The sequence below is a fragment of the Rhinoraja longicauda genome, chromosome 1, assembly GCF_053455715.1.
Source record: "Rhinoraja longicauda isolate Sanriku21f chromosome 1, sRhiLon1.1, whole genome shotgun sequence".
Classification (NCBI taxonomy): Eukaryota; Metazoa; Chordata; class Chondrichthyes; order Rajiformes; family Arhynchobatidae; genus Rhinoraja; species Rhinoraja longicauda.
The window spans coordinates 77411305-77432766 of NC_135953.1; the positions used below are offsets into that span (position 1 = coordinate 77411305).

The following is a 21462-nucleotide window of genomic DNA, read 5'->3' on the forward strand; positions in this document are numbered from 1 at the left end:
ATTTTACAAAAACAGCATCGTAAAAGCTGAATATTCAATAGTGAGCAATGGAATGTAGTATTTATTCCTCTCTCGAGGCTAATCTTTATAACTCACTCACCATTTTGTCATTTGTGAGTTACGTTCTCTTTTCTCAAACATCTCATCAAGCACAACTGAGTATTTTGCAATGACTGTATAAGATTTGTGCATTGATCAGTTAAAGCACTTTTCATAACCACTTCAAGGGTTGAAAAATTGCCTTTAAAGTGCTACATTACATCCAATTTAAGTGATGGAGTCAAATATGCCATCCCTAATTTGAATACTTTGAATATGAATTTGAGTTCATTGGGATCATATTATATATGTAAGAAGGAACTGCAGATGCTGGTTTAAACCAAAGAAAAGAAGTGGCTCTAGAAATCGTGGATGCATTGGTGATCATTTTCCAATGTTCTATAGATTCAGGGTCAGTTCCTGTGGATTGGAGGGTATCTAATGTTATCCCACTTTTCAAGAAAGGAGGGAGAGAGAAAACGGAAAATTATAGACCAGTTAGCCTGACATCAGTGGTGGGGAAGATGCTGGAGTCAATTATAAAAGAAGAAATTGCGGAACATTTGGATAGCAGTAACAGGATCGTTCTGAGTCAGCATGGATTTACGAAGGGGAAATCATGCTTGACTAATCTTTTGGAATTTTTTGAGGATGTAACTAGGAAAATAGACAAGGGAGAGCCAGTGGATGTAGTGTGCCTGGGCTTTCAGAAAGCTTTTGATAAGGTCCCACATAGGAGACTAGTGGGCAAGATTAGAGCACATGGTATTGGGGGTAGGGTGCTGACATGGATAGAAAATTAGTTGGCAAACAGGAAACAAAGAGTAGGGATTAACAGGTCCCTTTCAGAATGGCAGGCAGTGACTAGTGGGGTACCTCAAGGCTCGGTGCTGGGACCACAGCTATTTACAATATATATTAATGACTTGGATGAAGGGATTAAAAGTAACATTAGCAAATTTCCGAATGACACAAAGCTGGGTGGCAGTGTGAACTATGAGGAATATGCTATGAGGATGCAAGGTGACTTGGACAGGTTGTGTGAGTGGGCAGATGCATGGCAGATGCAGTTTAATGTGGATAAATGTGAGGTTATCCACTTTGGTGGTAAGAACAGGAAGGCAGATTATTATCTGAATGGTGTCAAGTTAGGAAATGGGCAAGTACAAAGAGATCTGGGTGTCTTTGTTCATCAGTCACTTAAAGTTAGCATGCAGGTGCAGCAGGCAGTGAAGAAAGCTAATGGCATGTTGGCCTTTATGACAAGAGGAGTTGAATATAGTTGCAAATAGGCCCTTCTGCAGTTGTACAGGGCCCTGGTGAGACCGCACCTGGAGTACTGTGTGCAGTTTTGGTCTCCAAGTTTGAGGAAGATCATTCTTGTTATTGAGGGCGTGCTGCGTAGGTTCACTAGGTTAATTCCAGAATGGCGGGACTGTCGTATGTTGAAAGACTGGAGCGACTAGGCTTGTATACGCTGGAATTTAGGATTAGAGGGGATCTTATTGAAACATATAAGATTATTAAGGGATTGGACACATTAGAGGCAGGAAACATGTTCCCAATGTTGGGGGAGTCCAGAACCAGGGGCCACAGTTTAAGAATAAGGGGTAGGCATTTAGAACGGAGATGAGGAAAAACTTTTTCAGTCAGAGAGTTGTAAATCTGTGGAATTCTCTACCTCAGAAGGCAGTGGAGGCCAATTCTCTGGATGCTTTCAAGAGAGAGCTAGATGGAGCTCTTAAAGATAGCGGAGTCAGGGGGTATGGGGACAAGGCAGGAACGGGGTACTGATTGTGAATGATCGGCCATAATCACATTGAATGGCGGTGCTGGTTCGAAGGGCCGAATGGCCTACTCCTGCACCTATTGTCTATTATCTATTGTCTATAAAGACACAAAAAGCTGGAGTAACTCAGCGGGACAGGCAAGATCTCTGGAGAGAAGGAAAGGGTGACGTTTCGGGTCGAGAAGGGTCGACTGGGGTCCAGAGATGCTGCCTGTCTTGCTGAGTTACTCCAGCTTTTTGTGACTTTCTTTGGATCATATTATAGTTGTGCTTAGCCTCTCTATGAATGAAATTTAGTGAACATTCAGTTTTTTCTTGATCCTTGACCTTTTGTATTATTTTATGTTTTTTATCTGAAAGAAAATCTCAATGCTAAGGAAGTGATCAGATTTTGTGTATTCTGTGAATGTTTGTATAGAAGGCTGGGATCAGTGTATTGGGCACTTTGTATTAGACAATTAGGCAGACAGTATTGCGTCTCTTTGATCTTAATGATTTAAAACAATTGAAATAAAGTAATGGAGACACAAACGTATGTAAATACTGGAATCTTGAGCAAAAAATCAAAACTCAGGCAGCACCTTTGGAGGGAACTAGACAGATAACATTTGAGATTAAGAGCCTTCTTCGGAAGAAGGGTTCTGCTCCAAAATTCCATATGTCTATTTTCCTCAGCAGATACTGTCTGACCTGCTGTGTTCCTCCAGCACTTTTTTTTTGCTCAAATCAACGGTCAGAAGGTAGAAGCAGGGATGAGGGGTTGGCTAAAGAATAGAGAACAGGGAGCCAGAGTGCATTTTCAGGTTGGCAGTCGTAACCATATGGTCCCACAGGAATCAGAGCTGGTACTTTCAAAATGTATGTCAATGACCTAGATGAACAGATAAAGAATAATGTATCAACATTTGTTGATGATTCAAAATAAGCTTAGAAAGTACGCTGTGAGGAGGATGCACGAGGTCTGTATCCCTTTGCAGATCTTGTCTGCATCCGCAGGTTAAGTGGGTGTTAAGAAGATGATAAATTAAGTATAGTATGAAAAGTTTTGAAAATTTTAACATCGGTAAGAAGAACAGAAAAACATTTTGAATCTTCTTCTTGCGTATGGTGTGTACAGCCTAAAGTTGTAGGTCAAGGGTAGACATCCAGGCCAGGGCAGCATCAGTTGCTGGGTGGATGGCCTTGATGCCACCAGGGAAAAGCCTCAGTGAGCACTCATTCACAATGTGTGGGATGGTCTGGTCTGGATATCCACAGTGGCAAGCAGGGCTGTCTGTCATCCGCCACTTGTGCAGGTGATGAGCTGTTCTTGCATGGAGGGTGCGGATCCTGTCAGGGTTAGCCATTGCTTGCGATGGAGGTCAAATCCCGGTGGTTTCACTGTGGGGTCTGTGATGACCTCTCCGTTGTTGGTGTTGGCATCTTTCCAGGCTCTGCGCCACTCAGTCTTGGGGTCAAAGTCTTCCAGGGATTTGGGTGAAGAACAGAAGGGTTTGTGGGACTTCAGGCGCATGTTGGGCAGATTGTTCGTCAGCATGGATGGGAAGGTCAGGGTTAGTCTCGATGGTGCACCAAACTTTCAATATCCTCTCTCTTCTGCGTATGCTGGGAGGGGCGATGTGAGCGAGGACAGGGACCACTGCAAAGATGTTGAATTAAGCGTCCCTGTGATGACCTGCATTGCAAAGTTAAGGACAGTGTCAACTCGTTTGGTGTGGCAGCTATTAGCCCAAGCTGTTGAGCAAAACTCGGCTGTTGAGTAGACTAGGGCTAAGCTTGTTGTACGGAGAGTGTGTGCATTGGATCCCCAGCTGTTGCCTGCAAGTTTCCTGATGATGTTGACCTTTGCTTTCAGTTTATCAGCCAACCTCTTCAGGTGTTCACGATAGAGGAGGGTACGGTCCAAGGTGACTCCGAGGTACTTGGGGAATTCCTCATTCTTCACCGACTTACCACAAAAGGGCACTCGGAGCTTTGCATTGGCGAGCCGATTGCTGAAGTGAAAGGCAGTGACAGATGGCTTAGATGGGTTGGGGCGAAGTCACCAGAAGGTGAAGTACTCCTCCATACCCTTCAAGTCTTGGGTTAGCACTATGCTAATATACTCAAGGGCAGCTCCCTGGTAAGATTCAAGATTCAAGATTCAAGATTCAAGATAGCTTTATTGTCATCCAAATTGGACGAAATTCAGTCACCCACAGTCCAACAACAAAAGCATCAAAATAGGCATTAAAATTACACAACCCCCAAAACACACAAAAGAAACATCCATCAAGAAAACATCCATCACAGTGAGTCTCCTCCAGTCCTCTCCTCACTGTGATGGAAGGCCACAATGTATTTTCCCTTCTCCTGCTGTCCTCTCCCGTGGTCAGGTTGTTGTGGTTGCAGGCCGCGCCGGACGGTCCGCAGCGGCCCGAGCCTAAGGCGAGTCGCAGCCGCTCCCGCAGCCTCCGAAGACGGCCGGCTCCGCCGATGATAAGTCCGATCCGGGGCGGGCGAACACGCTGCTGCTGCCGCTGTTGCTGCACGTCGGGGCGGTCGTGGCTCCCGTCATTGAAGCCCCCGCCCAGCAGAGAAATATCCCGCGGCCTATCTTAGGCCGCGCCGGACGGTGAAATGTCCGCGACCCAAGCCCCGCGATCCGGGGCGGGCGAACACGCTGCCGCTGCCGGAGCTCCCGATGTCGGCATCCACGCGGCCCGAGCCTAAGGCGAGTCGCAGCTGCTCCCGCAGCCTCCGAAGACGGCCGGCTCCGCTGATGGTAAGTCCGGTCCGCGGGCTCTGCGAACCAGAGCCCTGGAGGCCGCCAGCTCCAGGGGTTGGGCCGATGGTAGGCCGCAGCAGGAACGGAGACAACACCCAGAAAACAAAGGTCGGGTCTCCGTTCGGAAGGGACACCTATTTACAATTTTACAGTTCCCCCCCTCCACCCCACATACACACATAGTACACAAACACAAAAACACGACATCACAACTACAATTAAGACAAAAAAACAACAAAAACACAAAGACAAATGGACCGCAGGTAAGCCGCAGCTGCTATGGCAGCGCCGCCATTTCGCATAAGTCATCTGCATATGCAAACTTCCTGGATGAGGTAGTTGGCATGTCACTCACATTGATGTTGAAGAGTAGGGGAGCTAGGACAGAGCCCTGGGGGAGACCATCATTCAGGGTCCTGACAGAGCTGGGCTGGTCCCCAAACGAGACCCTAAATCTACGGTTGCTGAGGATGGATGAGGGGCACGCATGGTGGTTTGGCACTTCAAGATTCTGAAGTTTTCAGCAACAGACCATGTCTCCACACAGATGGGTTTTTATCCGGTTTTTCGCCTCTTCCAGGAGATCACACGGTTCTTTTGGGTGGGAAGAAGGGCGATAGTGGGAAGGGGGTTGGGGTAGGATCAGCCATGATCGTATTGAGTGGCGGAGCGGGCTCGAGGGGCCGGTTGGCTTACTCCTGCTCCTATTTTCTTGTGTTCACACGGTGTCATAAGCTGATGACAGATCGATGATAGCAACACCAGTTTTCAGGGCACGTTGGAAGCCAGCCTCTATATTGGTAGTGAGGGCAAGGACTTCATCTGTGCAGCTTCTACCAGGTCTAAAGCCAGCTTGCTCTCTGAATAACATTTGGAATGATGGTGTACAGAGGGAACATGGAGTGCTGCCTTATGAGACATAGAAATTAATTGTGCAGTCACAGCAAGCAGTAAGGATTGCAAGTGATAAGTTAGCCTTTATTGCAAGGCTATCAGAGTCAACAATTAAGGATGCTTCATTGCAATTATACATGTTGTTGTTGGGACTTTAGTTGGAATACAGTGTGCAGTTTCAGTCTCCATACCTAAAGAAGGATGTGTTTAAGATTGTCTTATACGTACTGGAGTTTAGTAAAATGAGAGCTAATCTCTTTGAAAGATGCAAGAATCCAAGATAAATCATTATAAATGCTAAACATCTGTTGATCGGGCTGAATAATTTTGAACTAGGAGGTCATAATTTCAGTAAAGAAGGTCAACCATTTAGAATTGAGATGAAGAGAGATTTCTTTCAAATTTGCCTCAAGGGTGCAACATAGGATCTGCCATAATCTCATTGAATAACTGGTTTGATGGCCACTCTAATTTCTATTTCTTCCATTCTTGATGTCAAATTGCACTATATACCTCAGAAAGGGTGTTTTGGTGCAGTAACATGCAGCAAAGAGCTTTAAAGCTGAATATAATGTCATGGATCTAATTTGAAAGGAAAGACAGGAGAAATTCAAATGAATCGTTGAGAAACATTAAATGACTTTTCATCTTATTGCACATAATGAAATTTGCATTGCCACTCTGAATTGCCACTCTGCGGCACGGTAGCGCAGCGGTAGAGTTGCTGCTTTACAGCGAATGCAGCGCCGGAGACTCAGGTTCGATCCTGACTACGGGTGCTGCACTGTAAGGAGTTTGTACGTTCTCCCCGTGACCTGCGTGGGTTTTCTCCGAGATCTTCGGTTTCCTCCCACACTCCAAAGACGTACAGGTATGTAGGTTAATTGGCTGGGTAAATGTAAAAATTGTCCCTAGTGGGTGTAGGATAGTGTTAATGTACGGGGATCGCTGGGCGGCACGGACTTGGTGGGCCGAAAAAAAGGCCTGTTTCCGTCTGTATATATATGATATGATATGATATGAATAGCATTGATGTGGTGGATGCAGCAGTGTCAGTCTCATCACTGGTACCACATTAAACTATGCATGTACAACAATGAAATAGTGAGAACCATGAATAGAAAGTCACAAAAATAAATAATTCCATTGATGAGCAAATTAGAGAGATACCCCTAACCTACGTCTTTGTTGGGGAGTCATTTAGAAAGGAACTAGAACAGCCCAACTGCAATGATGGGTTCAATCTTGGATCAGTATTCAGGTGAGGCCTTCTATGTTATTTTGACTTGACCTCCAGCATTCCACTTCTCTCCCTAGGACTCTAACCTTCCTGCCACAATCCCCAAATCACCAGCAAACAAGTAGGGTGCAGGGTCCTTTGTCCTCCTCAACATTCCTCATGCCAATTCACCCATGTGAATGAATGAATGAATGAATGAATGAATGAATGAATAAGTTTGAATGAATTAATAAATTTATTGGCCAGGTATATGCATATACAAGGAATGTGCCTTGGTGCTCCGCTCACAAATGACAACACAAACATACAGTTAACAATTAAGAATAAAGCATAAACACATCAAAACAATAAGGATACAACATTATGGTCTAAACATGTGGGTGAAAATAAACCAGAGCAAAAAAAAGACTACAGACTTTGGTTATTGAGTAGAACTACTACTCATGGAAAAAAAGCTGTTTTTATGTCTGGCTGTAGCTGCTTTGACAGTCCGGAGTCGCCTTCCAAAGGGAAGTGTTTCAAAGAGTTTGTGGCCAGGGTGAGAGGGGTCAGAGATGATCTTGCCCGCTCGCTTCCTGGCTCTTGCAGTGTACAGTTCGTCAATGGGGGAAGGTTGCAGCCAACAACCTTCTCAGCTGATCGAACGACCCGTTGCAGGGGGGATGTCGTGCTTGGTGGCTGAGCCAAACCAGACCATGATGGAGAAGGTGAGGACGGACTCAATGATAGCAGTATAGAATTGGACCATCGTTGCCTGTGGCAGATTGTGTTTCCTCAGTTGCCGCAGGAAGTACATCCTCTGTTGGGCCTTTTTGACTGTGGAGTCGATGGTGGGCCCCCATTTAAGGTCGCTGGAGATGATGGTTCCAAGGAACTTAAATGACTCCACAGATGTGACTGTGGTGTTGTTGATGGTGAGAGGGGGGAGGGGAGGGGGAGGTCTTCGAATGTCTACAATTAGTTCCACTGTCTTAATAATGTCACTGTCATTCACAGCTTCCAACATCTGTTGCAGTTAAACATCTTAAAATCTCCTGTCATGCCAATACTAAGCACCTGTTAGTCAACATTGCACACAACTTCTGAATTAAGTTCAGTTAATGTGCTCAACTATACAAACGTTTATAAGTTGCATCACATCTTCATATACTGCTTTGCATGATGAGCATCAGTGAATTAATTCTGGGGTGAGAATGCAACAAATGATATGAGTTTCCTACATTTTCATTTTCAGTTCATTTTTTAGGAACTTGAATTTTGAGATCCTGGATTTTTCAGGAGGTAAGATAGCGATGATTTTTTTAAATTAAATTAATGGGATATTATAGCAGTTGAGAATTAAAGTGCTGCAAAAATAAGATTCCATTAAAGTCCCCTCTACCACTTCTACTTTACACATTTAGCACAGGTATTCATGATCAAATTTCTACTCCACAATATTATGGAGGCATGTTAGCACAATGGAATGGGTTAATTTCAGTTAAAATATGTGAGAGAATTTGCAAATTTCTTCAAAAATGAGGGAAAAACAATGTTAAAACGGGTATCAGGAATTTTTCTTCAGGCAACCACAGATCAACATATAGAATGATATTCACTGTAGAGTGTGGAGGTGAAGATTCTGGTATCATTTAAAAATCAACTGAATGTAGCCTTTGGATTTCTACTAGATGAGTGGCAGTTTACTAACCCTCCTATCTTCCAATTTCTTTAACTTGTACCCACATTGTACATTCTTAATTTATTGGTAGATTTATTTAATAATGAATACTTAATGACTTACTATGCACTTAAATAAGAATTTGCATCATTAGCTTCATTAATACATTGGTGATTCATATAATTAATGTTTATGATATTTGCTTTATTTCATGAAAATGTCTTCTGTTTTCAATTAGCAAGTGGTCTGAGAACAGGTTAATGGAGTTCACTGCAGATAAGTGTGAGGTGTTGCGTTTTTGGCAAGATACCAGGCCAGGATCTACACAGTGAATGACAGGGCACTGGGGAGTGTTGTAGAGCAGAGGGATCTAGGAGTGCAGGGACATAACTCCTTGAAAATGGCATCGCGGGTGGTCAAGAAGGACAGTGATACATTGAGCTTCATCAGCCAGAGCATTGAGTATATAAGTTGGGATTTTATAGTACAGTTGCGCAAGACGTTGATGTGGCTACATTTAGAGTATTGCGTTAGTCACCCAGCTATAGGAATGATGGTGTTAAGCTGGAAAGAGTGCAGAGACGATTTATGAGGACGATACCAGGACTTGAGATCCTGAGCTATTCAGAGACTTTGGGTAGGCCTGGACTTATTTCATTGAGCGCAGGAGGATGAGGGGTGATCTTCTCGAGGTGTATAAGATCATGATGGAAATAGATATGGTAAATGCACAGAGGTTTACGGTGAAAGGCGGAAGATTTATTAGGAACCCGAGTGGCAATTTTTTCACACAGACGGTGGTGGGTATTTGGAACGAGCTGCCAGAGGAGGTAGTTGAGCCAGGTACTATAACAAAATTTAAAAGACATTTGGACAGGTACATGGATAGGAAAGGTTTAGAAGGATACGGACAAAACACAGGCAGGTGGAGTTAGTTTAGAAGGGGCATCTTGGTCAGCATGGGAAAGTTGGGCCGAAAGGCCCATTTCTGTGCTGTGTGACTCTATAACTTAATAATTTTAATTGCAAGTGGTTTTCAGGTCCTTGCAGCAAGGCCTACACATCAACCCTTACCTAATGCTCCTTATTTGAAAGTAAACACCTGAGCTGTATTTATAACCACTGACCATCTGTCAGCCAGAATTCACCAGCTGGCTCATAGCCAACTGGCAGGTAAGTGATGGGGACAAAGATGGAGAAAATCTAGGGAAGTAAAGGGTAATACTTTTGTTTAGTGACCTCTTAAATCTTGTTGCGTGGAACAGCAACCGCGATGCCCTACTTAGAATGGGCTTAAGAATCACGGGAATCTCACTGAAGTAATAAGCCTCCCAGTTAGGAATGCCATCCGTCATCCAACAGAGTGTTAGAAAATCCCCTATGGGTAGTAATGGAGTGGGTTATTGACCTGTTTCTGTTTAATTGAGTACCTCAATCTCATAGGCTTCATAATGGGACTTGTAAATACAAATAATGCAAAGGTGTGCAATTGAATTGTTTTGCATTAGCAAACAAAGAAGCTTGTTAATATTTATTTGATGGAAGTAATGCTTTTTTAGTTGAATAGCTTCAGAAAGCTTTGCAAAACCATTCCCTGGAAAATGATAATTGTCGACTGCCAGCTCTGTAAAGCTGCTAATCAATTTGAATCGAGACAATGAGCTAGAAAACATTCACAGCATTATGTGTAAAGAAAAACAAAATTAAGATTACATTTTTAGATCAACAAACTAACACAACCCGAATATTGTTTTTAACAGGAGATGAAATCCAAAGTGTCTATTTAACCCATTCACATAAATTCACACAAATAAATGAAGAGATAAATTAATCAGATTTATTTATCAAATAATCCAGGTAATAAATGCCAAGCAGTGTCCTTTGGAGAAATCTATATACTAAAACTCTTGTTTGTTCGTTTGTTTGTTCCTGAACTACAGCCAAAATGGTACACGATAGTGCTGCAGTTTTAGGCCCACCTTACTCACCGTCATCCCTGTGGTGCTAATGGAAGAAGTTTCATTGAAATCGGTGTTGTATTTTTAAAGTTGTTCACATTTTAAAGTTTAAATCTATCTCCTAGGGAGGGAGTGGAGTGGAGGGAGGGGGAGGGAGGGGGATGGAGTGGGGGTGAGGGGAAAGGGGAAGGGGGAAGGGGAGGGAGGGGGAGGGGGTGGAGGGAGGAGGGAGGGGAGGAGGGAGGGAGGGGGGAGGAGGGGGAAAGGGGGAGGAGAGGGTGCTGCACCAATGCAGGAGAGGTTTGGGCCCAATGGGTCCACTTGGTCTAGTATATTCTTAAAATGCATCAAATTAAACAGTTTAATTGCTTGTTTCATTATGTGAACAGTTGAATCAAAAATTCTGTGCTCTTCTCAGTAATCATGTGTAATTTTATAACACTTTAGGTACATTGCTTTTGGGCAATTAGCCTTCATCAGTCAGGGTACTGAGTATAGACATTTTGATGTGTAAGAAGGAACTGCAGATGCTGGTTTACACCAAAGATAGACACAAAATGCTGGGGACCCGAAACGTCACCCATTCCTTCTCTGCAGAGATGCTGCCTGTCCCGCTGAGTTGCTCCAGCATTTTGTGTCTATAGAAGTTGGGATATTATGTTACAGTTGTACAAGACATTGGTGAGACTACATATGGAGTACTATGTTCAGTTTTGGGCACCTTGCTAGAGGAAGGATGCTGTTCAGCTAGAAAGAGTATAGAGAAGATTTACAATCTGGACTTCAGGCCTGAACTTTAGGAAGAGGATGGGCAAGCTAGGATTGTTTTCTTTGGAGTACGTGAGGTTGAGGGGTAATCTTATACGGCGTAGATGTCTACAATATCATGAGGGGAACAGCTAGAGTGAATGCACAGAGTCTCTCACCCAGAGTAGGGGAGTTAAGGACCAGAGGACATAGGTCTAAGGTGAGAGGGGGAAGATTTAATTGGAACCTGAGGGGCAACTTTATCACATGGTATATGGAACAAGCTGCCAGAGGAGGTAGTTAAGGCAGGTACTACAACAAATTTAAAAGACATTTGGACAGGTACATGGATAGGAAAGGTTTTTGAAGAATATGGGCCAAAGATAGGCAGGTGGGACTAGGGTAGATGGGGCATCTTGGTCAGATGGGCTAGTTAGGCCAATGGGCCTGTTTCTGTGCTGTGTGACTCTATGACTCAGTAACATTGTTTGCGAAATGATCTGGAGAAATAAATACATGATGGTTTTAAGGGATTTGGATATATCATCTATGCTGACAGTCCTGTGTTGTAGTGTTGGAGCACTGCATTGGACAAAGCTCTGTCTTTCACCTATGATGCATTAGAAGAAAGGGCAATGCTGATAAATGATGAAGATGACGCGTACAGAACAGAGAACGAAGGAATGCCAGGAATACTGATTAAGTATTTTATCTTGATATTCACATGGAGATTGAATTTTGTCTTCTACCAATACAAAGATAATAGAGGAGAGAACTTTTGGGAACAAAAAGAATACAATACGTTACTCGTGCAGCTGGAATATTACCAGGGGGCGCTGCACAATGGCTGCCTCGCCAACGGTCTGTCTTTGTCTTTTACATTCTTTGTGTTTTTAGTTTGTTGTAAAATGTATGTTTTAGCTTATCTTTAGTTTTTGTATTTGTGGGGGGTGGTGGTGGGGGAAACTTTTTTAAATCTCTTTCCTCGACGGAGATGCAACTTTTTCCGTGTCATATCTCCGTCTGCACTGCGGCCTAACATCGTGGAGATGGCGGCCTCTTGCTGGGACTTCTAGAGTTCCAAAACCGCGGAGCCTGCGGACTTTAATATCGTGAAGCTCGCCGTCCCTGGTTAGGGAACGATTTTGGGAACTCCAATCCGCAGGAGTTTTGACCTTCCCAATGTGGGAGCTTAGCCCTTCCCTGACATGGGAGCTCGATCGCCGGCTGTGGATGGTTCGACTCCCCCGACCGTGGGAGGAAAGGAGGAAAGAAGATAAGACTTTATTGAGTTTTATCTGATAGGAATGTGGAGGAGCCACTGTGGTGGATGTTTATGTCAATTTTTTATGTAGTTGTGTGTCTTGTTGCTTTTTTGGTATGACTGTATGGCAAACCAAATTCCTCGTATGCTGCAAAACATACTTGGCTAATAAATTACGATTATGATGATCACTATTATGATTATGATAACTGTGCACCGTTTCATTCTTAATATTATTCAGTTCTGTGAATGTAAATCCTTAGATTCCAGAAATCTGCGAATAAAAGAATTGTCTTGGAGAAATGACATGTTACAACAATGATCGCCCTGAAAGAAAAAACTGGACATGAGCCAAAATATCACGCCAATTAATGCAATTTCTGTTGATGATAAAATACTAGTGACTAAAACATTGGATGAAATTATTAAATGTTTGAAGAAGCAGAAGCTAATCATGATCAGTCACCAATTTTTTCCTAAAATTACCAAGACACAACTTGCATTTGACAAAATAAGGGAAGAAGGAATTTGTAAGAATGAGTTTGCCAAGCAGATCAAAATAATTTCAAAATGTAGGAAAGTAAAGATGAAGAGTAATTTGAGGAAAACTGATGACAAAGTTGTAAATTCTGTTTTTGGCTATATTTATAAAGATATGGCTTAGACTAAAATAGTTTTGGAAACTAAGTATTCATAGTATTTCTGGACATATTGCCAATTACAGTTGAAGGATTAAAAGCTTTGAAGTTCTGCCAAAAATGTTACATCTCTCCACCTGTTTCTGTTCCAGTAAAATGTTGCCTAAATTCTACCTGTTCCATCTACTGCCTCCTTACATGATTCAAAGTTAAGTTGTATTGGATATACTCTATGAAGTAATTTAGGATGCTTTACCATGCTAAACTGCTAGGTAAATAAATTATATTGTGTTACAACATCTTAAAAATATTTTAGATACAGTGCAAAGCTAAATTTAGTGAGATGAAAAGGAAGCCCACTGACAAACTATAGGACATTTCAAAACATTATTAAGGTACACTTGAGGCATAGTTTTATTGAAAGGAAATAGGAAGTTATAATTCATTGAATGAACAAGGAAATTAAAATTAAAATAAGACCTAAAAGGAATCATTTGTCAAATATAGAGCCGATAGAACATAACACCTGTAAAGAAGTAAAAATTATTAAGAAATGCTAAAATAGGACTTAAAGCAATACTTAAAGCAATGATAAGACAGAAAATCATTTTCTTTGCATTAAATGTAAAATCATAAGTGGAAAAAATGATAAAATTAAATAAAAACTTTACATTGGGTTAAAGCATGCCGGAGGTGGCTACTAAAGGCTTTTTCCGAGTTTTCGGAGAATGAAAATAAATATGTACAAAAGATGCATGTGGATCATTAAATAAAGATGGTTTGGGGGACTCAATGTAGAAAAGCCAGTGCTGATGGAAGTTGTGAAGTACTAAAGGAAGCAGGGACTATTTCAACATCTTTGAATATGGAGGTAGTGCCAGAGGAATAAAGGATTATCAGCTTAACACGATTTCAAAAAGAGATAAAGGAATAAACTGGGAGCTATAGACCAGCCAGTCCAATGTTGCTAATGATGAAGATTTCTAAAGGCCATATGGGAAAAAGTTAATACTTGCTTAGAAAGACAGATTAACTGAAGACAACCTGCATTGTTTTATGAAAGGCAAGTAGCAAGTTTAATAGAGTGGTTTGAGGAAATGAGGGAGTGTTGGCAAAGTTCAGTGAATATTGTGCATATTGCATTTAAAAAGTTGTTGACAAGACGCTGCAGGAAAGGTTTAATGAAATGAAAGTGAATAGCACTGGAAGGATAGGAAATTGACTAATAGAAAAGCAGCAGGTGAATGGTGCTTATTATTGGCGATATGTAAATAGTGTGTGCGCAGAGAACCAGTGTAAGGATCAGTATATTTAAAGTATATGAACATGGGAACAAAATCTATAGGAAACAGCAAACTGGAGACCATTGTTAATTGGGAAGCAGAAGAACTGGGACATTGATAGGGTTAAAGACACATTGTCTTTTTTTCAAGGTGAGAGAATCAAGAACTAGACACCGTAGGTTTAAGGTGAGAGTGGTCAGATTTCATAGAGCAAAGAGATCATGATAAATTGAAATAGAGGTTGAAATCACTGTGGATGAGAAATCATTTGGTGCAGAAGATGAAGAAAGCATTGTTGATGTTTGGATGAAGTCATGATGCTTAGGTGGAAGTTACACATAAGAATTTTGTAAGAGTATTTTACATGATCTCTCCTACTTCCACTGCATTATTAATGGATAAGACCACTCTGATCACTTCCTGTGTCAGTCTCCTTCCAATTCCCCCTTCTTTGTACTAAATCCATTTTGGATAAAGCTTTCTTCCAAGTCACATGTTGGCGCTATCAAATACCAGTTGATAAGGTTTTAGTCGTTTGTACGTCACACTATTTCCAATGTTATTAAACTGCTCATATCTTGAACTAGATAGAGCTCTTAAGGATAGCGGAGTCAGGGGGTATGGGGAGAAGGCAGGAACGGGGTACTGATTGAGAATGATCAGCCATGATCACATTGAATGGTGGTGCTGGCTCGAAGGGCCGAATGGCCTACTCCTGTACCTATTGTCTATTGTCTATTGTCTACCTTCACCGTCACTTTGTGGATCTTGATTCCTTTAACTCGATTGCACTTTTTTGTAATGCTCTGTCTCCTGCTTTCTGGTGTGCCCTTTACCTCAATCACTATCCTAAATGTGCATATACATACATCATCATACGTCACCAGATCTGGTTAAGCCACATAAATTACTAAATCAATGGAAATATTGTAAACTTATGGTACAGAGAGGAAGTCATTCATCTTCAAATATCTGTGATTTTCCAACTATGGCAATGTCATAAATATGTATGGGAAAGAACTGCAGATGCTGGTTTACACCAAAGATAGACACAAAATCTTGGAGTAACTGAGAGGGTCAGGCAGCATCTCTGGGGAAAAGGAATAGGTGACATTTTGGGTCGACTCACTTCTTCAGATTGAGAGTCAGGGGAGAGGGAAACTAGGGGAGTCATGCATTGTCTTAAGTGCTATAAAGTTTATTTCTGTAGTTTGGTGAGTGGAAGCCTTAACACAGCATTTTCATTGTGGCCTCAGTAGTGTATTGTACAATTCCAGCTAATCTCTATGATCTTGTATTCAATGTTTCGATTGTATTTGACAAGTATCCTGTTTACCTTATTTTCCACTTCATTAATTATTTTGCTATCTTTTGAGCAATGAGAAAGTGGCCAAGGGAATGGCAAACATAATTTAACTCAGGCAAGTGTGACATGACATACACAGGAAATTCTGCAAACTCCACAGAGACAGCATCTGAAGTCCAGGTTTGAAACCAGGTCTCTGGTGTTGTGAAGTAGTGTCTCCACTTGCTGCACTGCTCTACAACAGAATGTGTTTGATTTCATTCCTCACTTCATCCTTCTTGAATGCCTCCTGTTTCATTGTCACTGGTTTACCTTGACATAATTGCTTTCAGTCTGTTTAGTGCTGAAAATGCAATGGTACACATATGAATTTGTTGTTCATGGTATCTTGCTTATTGTGTGGAGAGATTTGATTCAGTAGTTTTGATAAATGTTGTAAGTATAAGATGATAATAATGAATTTAATTTTGGAACTGATTTTGTGAGTACCTTATAAGTTGATACCCTTAAGTACTTAACTGGGAGAATAAGAAAATAACTGCAGATGCTGGTACAAATCGATTTATTTACAAAATGCTGGAGTAACTCAGCAGGTCAGGCAGCATCTCGGGAGAGAAGGAATGGGTGACGTTTCGGGTCGAGACCCTTCTTCAGACTGATGTCGGGGGTGGGACTAAGGAAGGATATAGGTGGAGACAGGAAGATAGAGGGAGATCTGGGAAGGAGGAGGGGAAGGGAGGGACAGAGGAGCTATCTGAAGTTGGAGAAGTCGACGTTCATACCACCGGGCCGCAAACTGCCCAGGCGAAATATGAGGTGCTGCTCCTCCAATTTCCGGCGGGCCTCACTATGGCACTGGAGGAGGCCCATGACAGAGAGGTCAGACTGGGAATGGGAGGGGGAGTTAAAGTGCTGGGCCACCGGGAGATCAGTTGCGTTAATGCGGACCGAGCGCAGGTGTTCAGCGAAGCGATCGCCGAGCCTGCGCTTGGTTTCGCCGATATAGATAAGTTGACATCTAGAGCAGCGGATGCAATAGATGAGGTTGGAGGAGGTGCAGGTGAACCTCTGTCTCACCTGGAAAGAATGGGAGACCTCAGTGCAAGGGAACTATTGTAACAGCAGGTATTTGAATTGATGGTTCCAAACATTTTTTTAGCTTAAATGTATTTAAAATCTTACTGAACAATTAAAATGTAAAGCAAACTAAACTTGAGACTAAAGAGATAACAGTATTTTGCTGGTGTTTGGAGATTCAAGTTAAATACATTCAATCTTATCCAAGCTAAATAAATTAAATTCTTATATTTACTTTGCTTTAAAACTGATGAACAAAAGCAATTAGCAGTTGAAAGTGACAAATCTGAATAGAACCATTGATACCCATTTGTTCAAAGTCATGTTATCAGAGACTGGCTTTCAGACAGCTGCTTGTAGGATTATAGTCACAATTTATTCTGTACTATATTTCCTAAAGATCTATGTGCATTTACAATAAAGACTTTCCTAAAATTCTGATCTATGACAAGTCTTTGAATGGCAAAAAATGTCATAGTTTGAAAAACAGTCATATTTGAGAATTTGACTGCTGAGTGTTCAGGAATTATAGCCAAGGGGTTCCATTTGATATTTGACAAGTAGCCTACCAAAGCCATCTGAAGAAAAGCAGAATAACGAGACAGACTTGGCTTAACGTTCAGTAGAAAGTGTTATTCACAGACATTCATACATCTTTGAAAATATGAATTTAAATGCAAAAGTATGCAAGCAACTTGTAATAAAAGCATTTCTTTAAAATGCATTATTTTAGCAATTGTTCAGATCACTGGCATAGTTTATCCAGAACAATGACAATGACCAAGGCAATTACTATTTGTGTATCATACATCAGCTATTAGCTTTGGACTTCAAAAGCGGCAAAGAAGTGAGAGGAACAATAATCCAACTTACATTTAGGTAATGCATGTGCATCTAGACTCATAGAGTGCTACTTGTTGGCCAGCAGGGTAAGAACAGTCATCTATCTTTGCATAAATCTGTCATTATTTGTTACCACAACACAGTATAAAGGTAGTAAAAAGTGCTTGCATCATATTGATATGAAATTAATATATTAGCAACAACCATTTTAGCAGGTAGAGGCCAAAGTTTATAAGAGTTCCATATGAGCCATGCCAAATCAGATATGGAGATTTTATGCAATTTTGCTTTTATGCTCTGCCACAGAAGGCAGTGGAGGCCAACTCACTGGATGTTTTCAAGAGAGATTTAAACCCCTGTCCCACTTAGGTGATTTTTTAGGCAACTACAGGCGACTACGCTGTCGTCACACGGTCGCCGGGGTGTCGCCTGTATGGTTGTGAGTAGTCTCCAAAGAGTCGTAGCGTTTTTCTGGTCGTCGCTGGATTTTGAAATTTTTTAACATTTTCAGCGACTGTTGGTTTGACGCCAATGATCGTAGCTTGACGTCTCCTGACTAAGGCGCTGTCATAGGTTGTTGCTAGGTTGTCGCCAGATGATGTAGGTTGTCGCCGGTGCTGCCTTCGTTGAATTCCATTGGCGACTACCTACGTCAACCGGCGACAGGTCAAAACCGGAGGCCAAAATGACGTGAATTGTCTTCAGCTGAGGCCGACACGGTCGTAGCTTGTTGTAGTTCGTCGCGGGTAGGCGTAGGTTGACTTCGGTTGTCGTAGGCTGCTGCCTGTGTGGTCGTAGGTTGTCGTGGGTGTGGTCGTAGGTGGACGTCCTAAGTTACGACGATTGGGTCACCAGTTGTCGGTAGCTTGCCATAGCTTGACGTCGACTAGGTGGTAGGTTGTTGTAGCTTGTCGTAGACATTGTCGTAGGGGAGGTCCAGTCGCCGTTTTTTCGGCGAACTGATACGATTATTGCAGTCGCCGGCAGTCGCCTAAAAAAACGCCTAAGTGAGACAGGCCCCTTAGATTTAGCTCTTACGGCTAAGGGAATTAATGGATATGGGGTGAAAGCTGGAACAGGGTATTGATTTTGGATGGTCAGCCATGATCATATTGAATGGGGGTGCTGGCTCGAAGGGCCAAATGGCCTACTCCTGCACCTATTTTTCTATGTAGCTTTATATCTGTGGGTCTGTATTATTTGTTGCATATGGATATCCATATAAATCTGAAGGAAATACTGTTTCATTTGTAAAATTCAAACTGCGTTAGTAGTACTTCATTTAAACAATGAGCAGCAATGAGAAAGGGACATTGTAATCAAGTCATTTAGAATCTGTTGCTCACTGCATTAATGCAAATTGTGCTGTCAGCTGCACAAGGAAGCACTGTACTGAATATATCACAATGTGATTTAACTTTTGCCAATGATTATCTGAGAATGTACTGTTTCAAATGCTCTTAATTTTAACTGTTTGCCTCATAACACTGGCAAGAACATATATTTTTTATTTTATATTTCAGGTCTGACACCACCGACCACTCCTCCACATAAAGCTAATCAGGATAATCCATTTAAGGCTGCAGTCAAACACAGGTCATCTTGCAGTTCTTCAGTACGCAGTCCACCGCCAAAGAAATTACGGTTAAGTGTTTCTGCCTCAAGCTCTCAACTAAGCAGTCCCATAAAGATAGGCGCTGAACAAACTGAACTCTATGCCCAACTCAGTAAGAATTCAGATTTACCCAGTGCATTTAGCATTACCCAAAGTGAAGAGAGGAAGATGAAACGGACAAATACAAGACTCTTTGGTGATCATGACTACTGTCAATTCATGAATGCAAAGGCAGAATCATTAACTACCATGACATTCTACAAAGCAAGGGAACCCAAAGACATTAAACTCCAGGATTTGCCTTCCAGAAAGGTCTCGCCCAGAGACCATAAAATAAATGTACTTCCTGTTAAAGAAGATCAAATATGTAAGAAGGAAAGCCAGCAACTGGAAGCACAGTCCACCAATTATTCTGTTCCCAGATTACAATTGAAAGACCAAGAAATCAGGGCAGAGCTAAACAAGCACTTTGGTCATCCATGTCAAGCCTTCTTTGATGAAATGGAAGATGAGGCAAGTCCTCAGAGGGAAAAAGACTTTTGCCATGGATATTACTCAAAACTGCCAACTTTTCTCAGTGCAGGAATGTCGCTGGACGGTGTGTTTGATGAGAGTGATGATGAGACTGAAAAGTTCCTCTATCCATGGGATGGAACACCTGATGGGTTATTATTAGAAAGATCTTGTTCTCGTTCTCTGTCCAGCTCCCCATGTAGCGATTCCATCTACTCACCAAAGACTTATGCACCTTCTCAAAGAATAGTCAGGGCAAGATCGAGATCTAGCTCCTATCCTAGACGTAGACATTATTCTCGCTCCCCATATTATCATTCCAGATCAAGATCTCCTTACAATAGATCCACATCTAGGTACGTATACAATTTTCTAACTCATTCAGGTGGATGGGATGTGCAATATTGCTCTTTTATATCATATTGTGCAGGGATGCAAATGGACAGCCTATTTTCCTGCACGAAATGACTGGCTGATGTAGCTACTGTTAAGGGCCTGTCCCACTTAGGCGATTTTAAGGCGACTGCCGGCGACTAGGCTGTCGCAGGCATGATCGTGAGGAGTCTTCAAAGAATCGTAGTGGATCTCGGTGCATCGCTGAGAAATATTCCGGAGATAGAAATTTCTCGGTGACAGCTGGCTTGTCCCCATGTATCGTAGCTTATTGCGGGCGCTGTCGCATGCTGTCCCCAGGTTTGCTAGGTTGCCGCAGATGCATTTAGAAGCACCTAATATTAAATTAATCAAAGTAATTTGAAGATACTTGTGTTTAACCAATTTATTTACTGTCAGGACATTTGACAGGTAGATTGGAGGCAACAGTTTGACGGTCAGGTAAGCATGGGAATTTTGCGATGTTTATGGCCATCAGTGATTACTTTTAAAGTAGGCTCCCAACCCAGATATGCAACCCAGAAACCAGATATGCATCTCCCGTACATTTTCAAAGAATGCCCACACTCCGCACAAAAATCCATTTAACCACGTTTAAAATTAAATTTCTTAGTACTACTATTAGTAAACTGGAAGTCAATTCAGTTTATGCCTTGTTACCATGAAGCTTGGTTTTCAAGTAACCCGGGCAAGATGTTATATTTCAAAATTCTCAAGTAATTACAGACTTGTCAGTGATTTCAGCGAAAATTAGGATACCGGAGAAGCATTGATAAGCGTGGGAATTTCACGATGTTTCCGAAGACGGTGTGATCTCTTAGCCAGGTGCTAGCTTCACAAAAAAAGTAACTTGTATCGCCCTGACTCGGCATTGTCGTGGTGATTGTCGTAGGGTAAAAGAAAATTTTGGCGATCTGCTATGACTTTGACAGTCGCCGGCAGTCGCCTAAAAAATCGCCTAAGTGAGACAGGCCCTTTAGACAACTCATTGTCTCCATCTCAGCTTAGAGTTCTGATAGGAGTGGTAGAACCTAGTCCTATCCATACTGTGATTATCAATTGATTGCATATCAGGAATGATAATGGCACTTTATAAATCTGCTCTGAAAGTGGGAGGAATCTAACAAGAAAATACTTTTCGGCATTCCATATTTAGTGCAAGTTAAATTGAAGTCACTTTTATGTTCAATAATTTTTTGTTCCCCTTTTGAATTATATACATCAACAACCCTTGCATTAGTTTGTTGTACATTTGAAAGTTTAAAAAAAAAGAAAATAATAATTGTAGGTAGTTTAATGATTCATAAATCTACTGTACCTGCTTTAATTTAGGATCAATGTTATTAAAGCTCTATTAGCATTGCTATGAATTATTCACCTGAGCTCAAGGTCTGTTCTGGGAATTCAAGAATTATAAAGAAAGAGCCTCACTTATG

At 41.8% G+C, this 21462-nt stretch overlaps 1 protein-coding gene across 1 annotated transcript in view; it reads left to right on the forward strand.

The window, feature by feature from the left end:
• Nucleotides 1–21462, forward strand: part of ppargc1a (peroxisome proliferator-activated receptor gamma, coactivator 1 alpha) — a 474789-nt gene that overhangs the window by 422261 nt on the left and 31066 nt on the right. Inside the window, exon 8 of the mRNA XM_078400596.1 lies at nt 19029–19989. Coding sequence (XP_078256722.1) covers nt 19029–19989 — 961 coding nt within the window. The remainder of the gene's footprint in view (nt 1–19028; nt 19990–21462) is intronic.